Consider the following 16347-nt stretch of genomic DNA (forward strand, 5'->3'; position numbering starts at 1 on the left):
AGGCCTAGGAGTTGGAAGGAAGCGGCCGTGGCCTTAATTAAGGTACAGCCCCAGCATTTGCCTGGTGTGAAAATGGGAAACCACGGAAAACCATCTTCAGGGCTGCCGATAGTGGGATTCGAACCTACTATCTCCCGGATGCAAGCTCACAGCCTCTACGCGCACGGCCAACTCGCCCGGTAGTATTAAGTCTAAGTGAAAGATTGTGGAGTTGTGTTGGTATAATAGGTATAATCAATTAATGGAGTAAGTTGTAATTGGTATGTAGTAAGGTAATTTGGAATAGATTTGGAGTGTTAAGTGTGAAGTGGTAGTATGATTTGGCAAGTTGATGTACTATTGGTGTCTGTATAGTGAATTTGGAGTGTAAATGAATAATTGTGGAGTTGGATGAATTGGTATATAGTAAGGTAATGTGGAATAGATTTGGGGTGTTAAGTGTGAAGTGGTGGTATGATTTGGCAAGTTGATGTAGTATTGGTGTCTGTATAGTGAATTTGGAGTGTAAATGAATACTTGTGGAGTTGGATGGAGTTTTTGGTAGGTAATGAAGTACGTGTTTGTATAGCGAAGTTAAATGTAAATGTGTTTGGAGTATGTGGAGTTGGAGGTAGGTGTCTGTATAGTGAATTTGATGGTGATGGTGGTAGGTGTTGGTATAATAGGTATAGTGAAATAATGGAGTAAGTTGTAAGTGGTATATAGTAAGATAATTTAGAGTTGATTGGGAATGTTAAGTGTAAGTGAATGATTTTTTTTTGCTAGTTGCTTTATGTCGCACCAACACAGGTAGGTCTTACGGCGACGATGGGACAGGAAAAGGCTAGGAGTGGGAAGGAAGTGGCCGTGGCCTTAATTAAGGTACAGCCCCAGCATTTGCCTGGTGTGAAAATGGGAAACCACGGAAAACCATTTTCAGGGCTGCCGACAGTGGGGTTCGAACCTACTATCTCCCGAATGCTGGATACTGGCCGCACTTAAGCGACTGCAGCTATCGAGCTAGGTGTAAGTGAATGATTGCAGAGTTAGATGGAGTTTTTGGTAGGTAATGAAGTGTATTAATTTTTTGCTGAAATGTGGAGATGGAGAAGTGGTGGTATATGTAATGGCAGAATTTAAGTGTTGGGAGAGGGATGAGAATTAAGAAGTGGTGTTTGTTTGTAAATTTTGGTTTGGTGGACGTGATGGCAAATTTCATGTGAAGTATGGCTTGGTGTTGAAATTGATTAAGCATGGTTGAATATGATGAGCAGGAACAGATAAGTAGTACAAGGATAAAGTTGCAACGTGAGCAGAATACGTAATGGCAGAATGTAAGTAGAGCGAAGACATTATGATGAGGTACTCATACCCGGCTGGTGATGTAACGTAAGTCTGGACTGAGCAACCCAGAGTGGGTCAAGTAAAAAAAAGGTAAGAGGAATGGAATGTGCAAGGGTTTGCTTGTCTAGTCAAGAGGGGCATGAAGGTCTTTGACATTCTTAGTACCACTTATTTTATTTCAACTTTATTATGTCTTTTAATTATTTTATTTAAACTGCACATTCTGGAAAGACAATAGAAATATTCAGGGGAGACATTGGACGTGGCATGAAAGGGCCGAGGATGACTGCCGTGGTGACCCTCACTTTGGGGGTTACGTTTCCGAAGTATCCGAGGAATTTCATGGCATGTCCATGGAGTACGTTTGATTATTCTTTTCTTATTATTATTATTTTGTTTGTTCATTTCTGTTTTTTGCGTGTGTTGTTTTTCTTTTCTTTTTTCTGTACATTATGTGGAGTTTGAAAGAGTGAATTTTGGCATAGGCTGGACATTGTTATTTTTCTCATTTAACGCATCAAATGGATATTGTTACTGTAGATCTAGAGAAAAATAATTAAGTATCATATCATATTATCCAGGTTCAGATTAAGTATGGGACTTTTTTCTTCGCAATGCTTTAAATCTTTGTGAACTGAGATTAGGCACCTTAAACTTCACCCTCCATCACAAGTGATGCAGCACAACGTAGCGCTGCATGTGTTCCAGCTGTTTTGTAAATAATCTGTTGCAAAACTTCATAGTACACACAGTATGAGTTATCATCAGTGAAAATGTCAAAATCATGTGTAAAAGAAAAGCTCTTAGTACTTAACAAAAATGAGTGTAGGGAACACATGTGATCTCCTAGTGAGTAATGCCGTCAGGACTAGTCTATTGTTTGGAGAGGTAATAATTAAAATCCCAAGGATTGTTATACATGAAGGCCTATGCATAGTAACTGTCTGCATCATCTTTAATAAGTTGGGGAGTGTAGTGAATGTGATCCCATCGAAAGATAGGCAGCCCGAGGGAATGTTTTCGGTGTTTGAGACCTGGGAAGGGTATATTCCAGGTTCATATCTGTGTTAATCATCGTTGGAATGCATGACAGGCAAGGAGTGTTTGATGGCCAAGTGTCAATGTTTATTTTGGTCTGTATGTGAGACTGACATTATGTTTTCAGGTATTATATATTATTTGATGATTTAATTTTTGTTGTAAGTAACTTGTGTCTGTGATGAATTGAAATCCACATGAGGTATTCTATATTTTTTAAGCTAATGTGTTGCGCATAATAAGTAACATGTATCGGTCGGTTAGGACCACAATGTTTTGTGGATATGAAATTAGCTACTCATGTGTTCGACGAGAAATAAAATACAAGTTCACTTTGATTAAAACTCAACACCATGTATGTTAAAGCCTGGAATTCAAAGGTAACTTTCATGCTGATTGCAGTAAAGAACTCTGAACATTTACAAACGCAGTGAAATTTTGATTGAGAGTTATTGGATTCAGGATTTATAATCTGCATTTCTTGCTGATTTATTTGCCTTACCATTGTTTGTAGATATTTTGAATAAATTAGGAATTTGTTTTCACCAACTGTTGCCCATCATTCAATGGAACTCCATTATTCAATGTTCGTCTGTCGAAGTACGTGTTCCCCAAAATCTGTATTAGCGGTAAATTTAGACTTTGCTTAGAGAGTTAGGACCGGAACACCTGAGTGACTGGTTAGTTGGGGCATCACCAGATTTTGGTGGTGATATGGGGACACAACATGGACAGCAAATACAGTTCCAAGGAAAGAAAGATAATTTGAGGACTGGACAAGAGATCTACCACATCATGATGAACTTGATCAATATATAAATGTAGATCTGCAGGCTGATAATAATTTACTTCAGCAGTGGAGAGACAAGAGAAATACATTTCCACATTTGACAACCATAGCAAAGCAAATGCTATGTATTCCAGCTACAAGAATTTTCAGCTGTTTGGGGCCATTAATAGGAGATAAACAGTTTAATGACCTTGTTGTTATCGATGACAACATGTAAATACAGTTACTGGCAAAGAAGTGAAACATTACGTATTTCAGACAAAATTTAATGTTAGTCAATTTGAAACATGGTAAAAATCAAATCTGTATCATAAGTTAATTAGCCCATATTGAGAAGCTTCAGTGCAGTAACTGATAAAGATTGTTGATCGTGACAATCACAACAATCCACCAACATAAATTTGGAAATGTCAAAACCTGGAGCTCTGCACAGTTTGTCCACATGTTTTCGACACATTTTCATTGCTTCAGTAATGGGTATTACCTCCTCTAGCTGCAGTTACACTTGTGATTCAATCAAGATGCAATTTAGAATGTTCTTGTGTGGTATGAGTTCCCATTCTGCCTGGAGTGCAGCCCAAAGTTGAGCCAGTGTGTCAGAGGAATGACTCCTAGCATCCAAGCATATCCTAGACATGCTCTATCGGGTTTAGGTTGGGACTACAAGCAGGCTACACCATACGCTCACTTCCGACTTCATCGAGGTACTTATGTACGCAAACAGCAATGTGAAGGCAAGCATTGTCATGCATCAGGATAACTTTATCACCAATGGCAGGTGCAAAAGGCACCATATGATCCACGAAAATATCCTCAATGTATTGGTGGGCTGTCAGAGTTCCATTCTTGACCAACACAAGCTCCGTGCGTGCATCAGAGGTAATTTGACAAGTTATACATTTCATCATTGCGTCTGTATTGAGCAACGTATACCTTTCTAAAATAAAGTTCTTTGAGAGTCCACATTTTCAATACAATATGTTTTTTATTGATTTACATTAAAAAATTTACATTATTATGTCTTAAGCAGGACATGTTTCACGTATATTTTTAGGTATCTTCAACTGCTGTTGCTAATACCTACGATCAAAATAGCCAGGATCCTGGGTTTTTGCTTACTAATAAAATACTTTAAATTGCTAAACTGCCATGAATTGTTTTTACTAAAGGTCTTTTTATGTGTATTATATGGTCTATAGAAACATCCTCTACCAGGCGAGTTGCCCGTGCGGCTGTGAGCTTGCACCCGGGAGATAGTGGGTTCAAATCCTGTTGTCGGCAGCCCTGAAGATGGTTTTCCATGGTTTCCCATTTTCACACCAGGTAAATGCTGGGGCTGTACCTTAATTATGGCCACAGCCACTTCCTTTCAAATCCTAGGCCTTTCCTATCCCATCATCACCATAAGACCTGTGTTGGTGCGACGTAAAACCACTAGCAAAAAAAAAAAAGAAACATCCAGCTGATGTGAACTGTTTTGACTAATGAAATGTGCTATATATGAAAACATTTAAATTGCATACAGTTATTCTGTCTGAAAAAGGTGAGTCTACAATTATTATGCATTTTATAAAAACCTAATTGTTTTGCTTTAAAAACTTGTGAATGACATTGGTTGGTTTGGATTATTCAGTCTTTAATATCCAATGTGTGTGTTGTCATGGTTGGTTTGGGTTATTTAGTCTTTAATATCTGATTTGCATGCTCTCATTTGAATCTTCACGAACTTGAGTGTCACCTTGGGACTTAAATTTTTGTTAGTGTTTTCATAAGATATTGTATGATCCATTGTTTTAATGCTGCCTTATGGTGCTTAAAAGGATATACAATGCCACCTGTCACTGTGTGGGTTTGAAGAGGTGATTTCTCAAGGTCATTGTGACAATTTGTAGTAGTCTTGTTGCTTCATGTAGTGGTTGATATTGGTGGATTGAGAGTCCCCTTGCCTCTCTTGTGGCTGGCTTGTTCTAGTGATATCTTCTGTCCGACTGGTCAGTATCCAGTATTCAGGAGATAGTGGGTTTGAACTCCATTGTTGGCAACCCTGAAGATGTTTTTTTATGGTTTCCCATTTACACAGCAGGCAAATGCTGGGGCTGTACCGTAATTAGGGTCACGGCCGCTTCCTTCCCACTCCTAGCCCTTTCCTGTACAATTGTCGCCTTAAGACCTATCTGTGTCAACGCAAAGTAAAGCAACTTATAAAAAAAGTACAAGTACAATCAGTGGCTGGATTGTCTGGTGATATTCCTCCTGTTGGTGTCCATCAGGGATTTGTACTCTCACCTTTCCTCTTCATTACACTCACGGATATTGTTACAAGAGATCTACAGAAATCTCCACCTTGGACCTTACTCTATGTTAACGATGTGCTTTTGGCCTCTGAGGATAAGATTGACCTTCAAGTACAAGTCCAGGCATGGATGAACCGTCTCACAAAATTTGGATGACGACTCAATGTTAAGAAAACTGAATATTTGATGACTCAATGAATATTTGACAACTGATCTAAACAATCTGAATTCAATTCACATTAATAGCACTGATCTTCCAAAGACAATGTCATTTAAACATCCTGGCTTGACAATTACTGCAGATGGCACCCTCAATTCTGAAATACAGTATCATATTGTGTGAGCAGCGCATGGCTGAAGTGGCACTCAATGGCTGGTGTCCTATGTGATAAGAAGATTCCAGATCGACTAACATCTGAAGTTTATCAATCTGTGATTCGTCCAGTTGCTCTGTATGGAACAGCAACTTGGTGTGATGGAAACAGAGATGCTCAAATGGACATCTGGCTTGACACTTCATGATCATGTCAGCAACAATGAGGTTCACAGTGACATGGAGTGGCACCAATCACTGAAAAGATGAAGGAAAGCCATCTCTGCTGGTATGGGCATGTACTTCAAGCTGCTGAGGCAACAGTTGCAAAGAGTGGATTGACATTGCTGACTGATGGGAAAAAGCCAATAGGACGACTGACACAGCATTGGTCTGGCAACGTAAATGAAGATCTAAAAATTGCATGCCTTTGTCCTGACGTGGCACACAATCATGTGAAGTGGCGACAGAGAGTCAAAAAAAAAGCAGACCCCACTAGTAAGTGGGACAAATAATGCTAAGGAAAAACATACATGCATACATACATACATCTTCATTCTAGACTATAACAGACTATAAGGCCTCTATGAATTAACTAACCCCATCCACAATCCTTTATTTTTAACTAGCTCTATGGTCTCATCGAATACAGTGGAAATAATACAGGACAGTCTGTGAGATGTTGAGGAACTGTGATTTAAGCTCTGTCTAGCAGTATGACCTGGAGTTAGTTACCCTTCTGGCAAAGATTTTTGTGTTATTTATGCATTTGTAGTATGGTAAGTTAAAATTAATGACTGTGTGCATCATTCATTTATATCTCCTCAAACATGAAAGGAAAGATATGTGCTGTGTTTGTCTGCAATCATTTTGAAGTGCAGAAGAATTCACGGTCTTTCTTCAGTTTCCCTCATGACAAGAAAATGTAAGTGGACTGAGAATCAGTTCTATCTGATAACCTGAACATGATGTTGCATTACATCAACTAGAGCTAGAGTGGGAAAGAATCGGTTGAGGCCCTGAGAAAAGTATTATCACAGTATATTCAAGGGAGATGGTAAGGTAAGGGTTATTCTGCCCGAAGGCAGGTCTGAACCACCGCAGAGGTGTTCCTGAGCCAGAGTTTATGTGCGGTAGGGTGGCCAGTTCCTTTCCGCTCCTCCATTCCTTCAAGGGAGAAATGGTGGGGAAAACCTCTTTAGGAATCTAGTTGTCTTGCAAGTCCATGGTATTGGCCAGACATGATAGTACTTTCACATACATGACTACTACTGTCTACAACCAAGATACTAACTATCCAAATCATACCAATGAATAAAAGATTCATGTTTTAAAGCTAGTAATGGCAAAACTGAATTATACTGTAAGTGTACAAAAAAATGAGTTTCGTCCATTATTTAATACATACATATTTTTAACAGAATTAATAGCATTAACAAAATTAATTAGTGCAATGTTCTATTTTAAAATTAATAAATTTTTAAATCATAGAACTGACCTGAACTTCCAGATTTTCCTTCTTCAGAATTATCCTCAAGATGCTGGACTGTCATGAGTGTACTGCCATCCTCAGGACACTAAGATGAGTCTTCTTGATTTGAGGGGAAAAAAAAGTAAGCCGCTTTTTATTCCAAATCTATGTACAATATTGCATTCACTTGAAACTAAGGTATCAAAACTGTAGAATAACAATACAGTAAAGCTTAATTTCTTGTTTAAATGCAAACATTGGATTGTGTAAAATATCAATAAATAACCAGTAAATAAATCTTGTTTTTAAAATATACTATTAGACTAAATATACACTGAGTCATGGGAAGATACTGAATGTGATGTTATGAACGAGTTGCTCCTCTGAGAGCTCTCAAAGTGGCAGCAATAGGGCGATGCACTGACTCTACAAGGTGTTGGAATAATTCTGGAGGGATCTGGACCCACGCATCTTGCAATGCTACCAACAATTCGTCTTGTGTAGTTGGTGCAGGGTTCATGGAGTGTACACCAGCATCGACAGCATCCCATAAATGGTTGACTGGATTAAGATCGGGGAATCTGGAGGGCCAATCCATGGTCATAACTTCACTGGAGTGCTCCTCCAACCACCTGTGTGCCACCACAGAGTGGTGACATGGCGCATTATCCTGTTAAAATATGGCATCTACATCAGGGTACTCTAGGGTCAGAAAAGGATACGGATGATCTAAAAGAATGTCTACATAACGTGCACCTGTCAGCGCTCCCAGCTGCCGGACAATGGGGCCTAATTGCGACCATGAGAACGCTGCCCAGACCAGAACTGAGCCACCTCTTGCCTGGACAAATCCTTGTTGACATGCAGGATCCATAGCTTCAAGGGGCATACGCTACACTCTTACGAACCCATCAGCTCGATACAAATGGAACCAGGATTCATCGGATCATGCCACATGCCGCCACTGTTCTATGATCCACTGCCGATGTTTGCGGGCCCATGCATGTCGTTGAACTCTGTGTCGAGGCGTCAATAAAGGGACATAAGTTGGTCGTCAACTGGTGAAGCCCATGCGATGCAGTTGCCTCCTTACATTCTTGGCAGAAATGGTTTCCTGACTCCCAACATTCAACTGGGTGGTGATATGACTCACAGTAGCCCATCGAGTGCCCAGTATGGTTCTGCGGTGGCAACTTGATGTCCATTTGTTAAACACCTGTGGTCTTTCCGTGTGGTGGTTTACGTGGGTGGTAACATTCTCTCTCCGATATTGAAGATCAACCCTTGACACTGTTGACCTCAGAAACACAAATTCATGTGTAATCTCTGCAATGCTATGACCCATGCACCATGCGTCAATGATCGTCCCAAGTTCAAAGTCAAACTCATGACGTGTTGCCATCTTCATGACACTGGTGTCTGTGACAGACTGTTCAGCTATGCCACAGCTAGCTGCAACACTCAGGGGTTATAAACAGTACATTCTAATGGGACACCCCTTCCCGTGAATTTTGGCCACTCAGTGTACTATTAGATAATTTTTTTTTTTTTTTTTTTTGCTATTTGCTGTACGTCGCACCAACACAGATATGTCTTATGGCGACGATGGGATAGGAAAGGCCAAGGAATGGGAAGGGAGGGGCCGTGGCCTTAATTAAGGTACAGCCCCAGCACTTGCCTGATGTGAAAATGGGAAACCATGGAAAACCATCTTCAGGGCTGCCGACAGTGGGGTTCGAACCCACTATCTCCCAATTACTGGATACTGGCCGCATTTAAGCGACTGCAGATATTGAGCTCGGTATTAGATAAACAAAGAGGGTTATTAAAATATTTGTTTAAGTTTCTAGATGAAAGAACAAAGAAATTATTAGGAAGCAAACTTATAATTTTAAGCAAGTGCTGATATTGTGATCACAGCCGCAAAACCTCTGGTTATACAAGGAATATTAACCACAGGAACATGGCTTAAAATTTAAAAAAAAACCACTTGCACTGGCCAGGATCTGAACAACAGCCATTCCAAAATAACACCTTCAAACTTATTAGAAGAAGGTGATCTTTTCCTCTTTGACTAGTTCAATCAGAAAACTAACAAATATGTACCCACAAATAATGTTCTTGTATGTACCCCTATTTAACAATGTGAGCAGCAGCAGCAGCAGCAGCAGATGGTTCTTTTGTGTTTTCATGTTTGTACTTGTCTTCTCTTTGTATTGCTCCTTCTTCATACACTGGCTTTTCATCGTGTTCTGTTTTATTTATTTTTTATAACTGGCTTTACTTTGCACTGACACAGATAGGTCTCACGGCGATGATGGGATAGGAAAGGGCTAGCAGTGGAAAGGAAACCCTCCATGGCTTTAATTAAGGTACAGCCCCAGCATTTGCCTGGAGTGAAAATGGGAAATGACGGAAAACCATCTTCACGGGTGCCGACAATGGGGGTTCGGGCCCATTATCTCCAAAATGTAAGCTCACAGCTGCACACCCCCAACTGCACAGCCAATTTGCTCAGTTCGTGGTGTTCACCTGTAATGTGTTCCATTACATATTCCTATCTTTATATGTCCGAACAAACTGCTCAAACGACTTAGTCTTGAATACAAGGTTTCACTCACCCAGAGTTTAAATTATACCTTCAAACTTATTAGAAGTAGGTGACTTCTTCCTCTTTGTTCTGGTTCAATGATGAAACTAACAAAAGTGTACCAATCATCTTAATATTTTAAAATTAATAAATATTTTAAACCAATTCATAGTACTCACCGGAACTTCCACGTTTTTCTTCTACAAAATTATCTTCAAGATACTGGACCAAAGTCAATACTGTACTGTCATCCACAGGATACGGTACTAAGATCAGTCTTCTTAATCTGAGGAAAAAAATTAAACCACTTTGTATTCCAAATCCATGTACTGTAATCATTTGGAACTAAGGTACACAGTGAAAAATAATTAGGGGAACATGTTTTGGAACGTCTGGTATGTGAACGTTAATTTGGCAGATGGGGTTCCAATGGTCATACAACATACCTTTAGACCTTAGCTACTCAGGGTATGTCAAATCGAAGTTATACTCCATCTGTAGGTGTAGCCATGCATTAAACTATCAGGTGATCCCTCAAAACAAAGAGAATACCGGTGTGTCCGAGTGTCGTTGTGAGGTACACTGACTACAGCGGTCATTTGAGTACACTGTACGTCAACCAGCACATCCCATGAGACATTTTAACAAGTTTCAAGTCACAAGGGCCGCCACTTTGATCCAGGAAGGATGGACTTTTCTTCATGTTGCTGTGGACCTCAATGTCTCTCTGTCAGTTATTCACCGCTTGTGGAATCACAGTGAGACAGGCCAGTTCACAAGGAGGGTTGGACAAAGTCGTGGACACATGTCAACCCCACAGGATGACCGATATCTGACCATCTGTGCATTGCAGCATTGTTCAGCAACTGACAGGGAACTGCAACAAGATCTCAGGAGGATCACTGGAGTCACGGTGTCTGACCAGACTGTAAGGAACAAGTTAAGAGAAGTGTCCTTATGATCCAGATGCCCTGTTTGAGTGCCCCATTTAACGCAGCAACATTGCGCAAGCTCACCTTCTGTTTGCTCGTACCCACGTCAACTGGCAACTTCGCTAATGGAGACCTGCGTTGTTCACAGGTGAATCCAGATTTCCCCTGATACAGTGTGATGGACGTCAACATGTATGGAGACGCTGTGGTGAGCAGTATATGCCAATTGTTGTCCAGGAAGGCGACCGATTCGGACAAGGTTCTGTGATGGTGTGGCGTGGCATCAGTATTGATGGCCGTACGGATCTTGTTGTCGTCCGTGGTAATCTTACCGCTGCGGGGTACATTGAGCACATACTGCTACAGCATGTGTTGGTTGCTGCATACAGTGTTTGCCCTGAATTCATACTCATGCACGAAATGCCAGGGCTCATGTAGCGAGCATCACTAGAGCTGTCTTGCGAGAAATGGACATTCAAGAGATGGAATGGCCAGCAGTGAGTCCCAACCTTAATCTCATCGAGCATGTGTGTGATAGGCTTGACAGAAATGTTCGTGGGCGTCCTGTTCCACCACAGACTCTCCAAGACCTCGAACAGGCTCTCATTGAAGAATGGAACCTGGTATCGCAACGTGACCTCCGTCGACTTATACATTGCCAAGCTGTGCTAAATGCTTGTGGAGGACATACACAAAACAGAAGCTCTCCAACTGTGATAAAAATCCACCCTGGAGGACTTTTATCACTTTATTTTTGCCCTTATTTGGATATTTCTGTTTGTGTTCTGAAAATGAACGCGAATCCATCGATGTTCTTTTGTATACTTCAACAGTAAAGAATAAAGGTTTAGTTGGTAATATGCCTGGGTGTGAGGTATTATTAAAAAACATGTTCCCCTAATTCTTTTGAAAATTGTATAAAAAGTATAGAACTACAACAGAGTTTAATTTAAATTTTTGGAGACTGGTATAATATGATAGGAGTTTTAATGACAGATGAAATGGAAATGGCATATGGCTTTTAGTGCCGGGAGTGTCTGAGGACAAGTTCGGCTCGCCAGGCCTACAAGTCTTTTGATTCGACGCCCGTAGACGACCTACGTGTCGTGATGAGGATGAAATGGTGATGAAGATGACACACACACCTAGTCCCCGTGCCAGAGAAATTAACCAATTAAGGTTAAAATTCCCGACCCTACCGGGAATCGAACCTCGGACCCCTGTGACCAAAGGCCAGCACGCTAACCATTTAGCCATGGACCCGGACTTAATCACAGATTAAAAGAATGAATACAAAAGATATACTTTGAATATGAACATTTAGGAAAAATTTTGGTTTTTCATTTGACACAAAATTTCTTCACAGTTTTAACATAATCAGCTCTGGCAGAAAGTATCCTCTTCTAGACATATTAGGTCACATTGAGTACATACAGTACATAATGAAGAGATGTTAAATACAGAGCAAACATGGCCAACCAGACACCAGTGGGATCCGAACCCACAACCTCCTGATTTCACGTTGGTTGCTCTATCAAACTGAGCTATGGTGGCCTGGGTCATGTTTATGTTGTTGGAAAGCATCTAAGCTACATGGTATGTTCCGTTGTGATTTTATGCAAGATCTTCCTCCTTCCTTATGATATATAACTCTGTTTCATGAAGTTCATACAATCTGTGTTGATTGTTTGTCTCTCAATTCTGCTCTCTTATGGTTTATTTTGCAGACTATTATAATATGATAGGAGTTTTAATGACAGATTAAAAGAATGATACACAAGATATACTTTGAAAATGAACATTTAAGACTTTTGGTTTATCACTTTCCACAAAATTTTAACTTATTCAGCTCTGGCAGTAAGTATCCTCTTCTAGACTTTCTTCTTTCATAGAGGCCCTCTGTATTTATATACCTTAATATCATCCTTAATATTTTCTTGAATTTCTTCATATATAATGTTACTTCTGTATCCACCTCACTTTTCAGCTGACAACTTTCCCATTGCATTTCAGTCAGCCAAATGAAAGGGTTCTTCTTTAAAAGAGCCAAATATTTTCAAAAATGTTGCTGTACACACAGGTAATGCTAGCCCCATGGTCTATGGGTAGGAAGTCTGCTCTTCGCCTGGAGGACCCAAGCTTGATTCCTGACCGGGTAATAGATTTTTACCTAGATCTGAGGGCTGGTTCAAAGTCCATTTAGCCTATGTGAGAATGACAGAAGAGCTATCTGATAGTGAGATAACAGCCCAGTCCAGAAAGCCAAGCATACCAACTGAGAGGATTAGTGGTGCTGACCATGCATTACCTCATGCTCTGCAGGCCTTCAGGTTGAGCAGAAGTCACTTAGTGCGCCAAGACCCAAGGGCTGTTGTGTGGTGGAGTTTGGTTTTCTACACACATAGGTAATTTTCACCCATCTGTCTTCTTTACGGAGGCCTACATGGTACAAAAAGAGCATTATGCCGTCTCAAATTTTCTCTATCTGGCTTTCACTGACACAATTTCAAGGAACTTCCACAAAAATACAGTGCATCACGGTTGATTTACCTAGGCCATCCAGAAATTAAGTTTCGCTATTTCTTTTCTCATAAAGTAAACATATATAAACAGAAATATGAGCATGCGTGACAGATCTATGATGTAGCAATCACATACCGGCTGGACAAGTCCCACCTGGTGTCAGTAGCGCAGCAGCAGTGGCTTGAAATGGCAGCTCGTATTCCTTCTCTTGCAAGGTTCGGTCTGTGATAAATTTTCCACAAAAATTGTGATAGGCCGTTCAAACCAAGAGGCGTGAAATGCCCAGTGCAGGTTTGTGCTGATTCATGGCATTGCTTGCCCATATACGGCTTGATGCTCAGCAGCTGTTCTGCAGGAGTTCTGCTGGGAGGTGTTTGATCATCCACCGAACAGCCCTGATCTTGCTTCCAGCGATTTTCATCTCTTTTCTTGCATGTCAAGAAATTTCTGTCCTGCTGTCAGCATTTTCATACAGACAAAGAGCTGAAGATGAATGTCACACACTGGTTCCATTCCCAGGTGGCAGAATTTCATGACATCGGCATACAAAAGTTGTTCCCACGATATGACTAGTATCTCAATTCTGGTGGTAATTATGTCGAAAAATAGCTCCGACATTGCTGTATCGGGTGCCACTAAAGTTTCTCATGTAACTATGTTATTTTTTTTTAAATAGGGAAACTTAATTTCTGGATGACCCTCGTATATTTACATAATGGAAGTTATGTTTGCAGAAGTTAAGTCAGCCACAGTACATGCATTACTGCCCAAAGTGTTTGAATTGACTGGTATATCTTGAAGCCCGCATCAACACTTTGACAATCCTGCTCTTGCTCCTCTTCTCTGGCTGATCTTAACTTTGATTCAGTAAAATTGTCTAGTGCTATTTATTTCTATTATTGTTAGTTCAGAAATGGCAAAAAGTATGTATTCCCCTATTTACAAAACAGATTTAAAATTAATACTCCTGGACAGAGAGAGAGAGATTCATTTGATTAAATCATCTGTCCCAATTTGGGTTGATCATAAGGATCTGGAAATTAGTAAAAATTAACTTCTTAATACATTTATTCTAACAAAAGAAATCATGTCTGTAAGTGATAAAAATTGCTCATAAATGTCTTCTCTGAATGTACAAGGGCTGATCAACAAAGACTGGAGACTGATTTTTTTTTTTTTTTTTTCACAGGGGTTTTGTTAATCCATTTCAATATTTACATGATCTTTTTCAAAGTAGTCCCCTCCTACTTCAATGCACATTTTACAGCATCTCTGCCAGTCCTTGAACACATGCTGCAGACCATTCTTTGTCCAGTCCTTAAGAATCGCCTCACTTTTCTTGAGCACTGCTTCAGAGTTCTCAAATTGAATGCCCCTACGCTTTGCCTTTAGTAATAGGAACAAAACAATCACAGAGTGCAAGATCAGGGCTAAAAGGTGGATGTGGCACACAGGTAATGTTGAATCAAGCCATAAACTGCATGACTTGATTTGTGACGTGAGGCCGTGCATTGCCATAATGAAGTTGCCACCCAGTCCGAGAAAGCTCTGGTCATTTCTTTGCAATGTGCTTCCTCCACCGATCCTCACGGACAATCACAGCAGCTGTGTTTTGTTGACTTCAGTCACAGCAGAAGCCGAAACACCAGGCCCACCTTGTTTAACACAGACAAGTCGGCCTTCTTTGAAGTCCTTGAACCACCAAAACACTGTTGCATGAGGTAGTGCATCTTCACCATACTCTTACTTCAGCTTTTCATAAGTTTCAGTGGCTGTATGGTTTAAACGAAAACAGAATTTGATTGTGCTGTACTGCTCCTCTCGCGACACCTCCATTGTCTGGTATGCGAAATGCACATAGTGTCTACACAATAGAGCATAAATTCACAAACATGAAAGATTTTCACATATCTAGGTAGCTAAATTTCAGACTATTCAATTCGCTCATTTTTCCAATTGTTACATGCTGGTATGCTGCTGAGACATGGACAATAAACAAGAGTGACTCATTCAGAATTGATTCATTTGAGATGTGCTGCTTCAAAATAATTCTATGCATTCTGTGGACAGTGCATGGCACCAATGATAAAAATGAAATGGTGTATGGCTTTTAGTGCCGGGAGTGTCCGAGGACAAGTTCAAAATTCAAAAAGGCACACAGCAATACATAATCGAATATTTCCAAACACAGTTAAAGGAAAGCAAATCACTACACCATTAAAAAAAGAGAATTAGCACATAGGACAAAGTTACACCAAAATCACTTTGAGCCACTCATTACATTTGTTCTTTTTGCAGAATATTTCTGCTCAGAGTACAAAAAGGCGCACAATAATGTCACAAATTCCAATATTTGTAAACACAATTTTAAAAAATATAATCACCACACTGCACAAAGAAATATAAACTCACTAGTGCATAACCATCAGCTCTCAATATCAAGCCAACAAGCACTTCATTGCGAACACAATGCCAACATTTACGACAGCAAAACAATATAAATAAAACTGGAAATGCGGAAATTTGCGGAATACAGTTTCCTGACAGTGACTAGGAGGCCAGTGCTCCAGCGGCATTATGGTGAAACTTTCCAATTACAGCTTTATGCTGGGCTTCACAAGCGATTGTCAAGGCTGGTATAAGGAGCACAGCAAGGGATCCAGTTGGCCGCGATCATAACAGACAGAGTTGTGAAGTAATTGAGTAAAAATAATTGCATTACTTGTAACAATTACATTGTTAGTAATTTTTTACTTGTAATTTACTTCTTAAAATAAAATTGTTATCATTATGTTCTAATAATCATTACATTCTAGTAATTGATTTACATCGCTGGAAAAAGAAACAGGAAAAAATAAATGATGATGATGATGATGATGATGATAATGATGATGATGATGATGATTATGAAGATAACTTTTTCAGTTCTACGACAGCAGAACCACTAGCTTCACTAGTTCTCGATGAGGTACTTCATTACCTCTCCAGTACTTCGAAAGACATTCCAACAATGTTCTTAACATTAAACACAGTTATTTTTACAAGTAATCTATAGGGCGACTTATCAGTAAAT

At 39.9% G+C, this 16347-nt stretch overlaps 1 protein-coding gene across 1 annotated transcript in view; it reads left to right on the forward strand.

Moving 5' to 3' along the window:
• Positions 1-16347, forward strand: part of LOC136882316 (popeye domain-containing 2) — a 154920-nt gene that overhangs the window by 1517 nt on the left and 137056 nt on the right. The window contains exon 2 of the mRNA XM_068229162.1: positions 16091-16242. Within this exon, the coding sequence (XP_068085263.1) occupies positions 16091-16242 (152 nt within the window). The remainder of the gene's footprint in view (positions 1-16090; positions 16243-16347) is intronic.

This window comes from Anabrus simplex, chromosome 1 (genome assembly GCF_040414725.1).
Source record: "Anabrus simplex isolate iqAnaSimp1 chromosome 1, ASM4041472v1, whole genome shotgun sequence".
NCBI classification, from domain to species: Eukaryota; Metazoa; Arthropoda; class Insecta; order Orthoptera; family Tettigoniidae; genus Anabrus; species Anabrus simplex.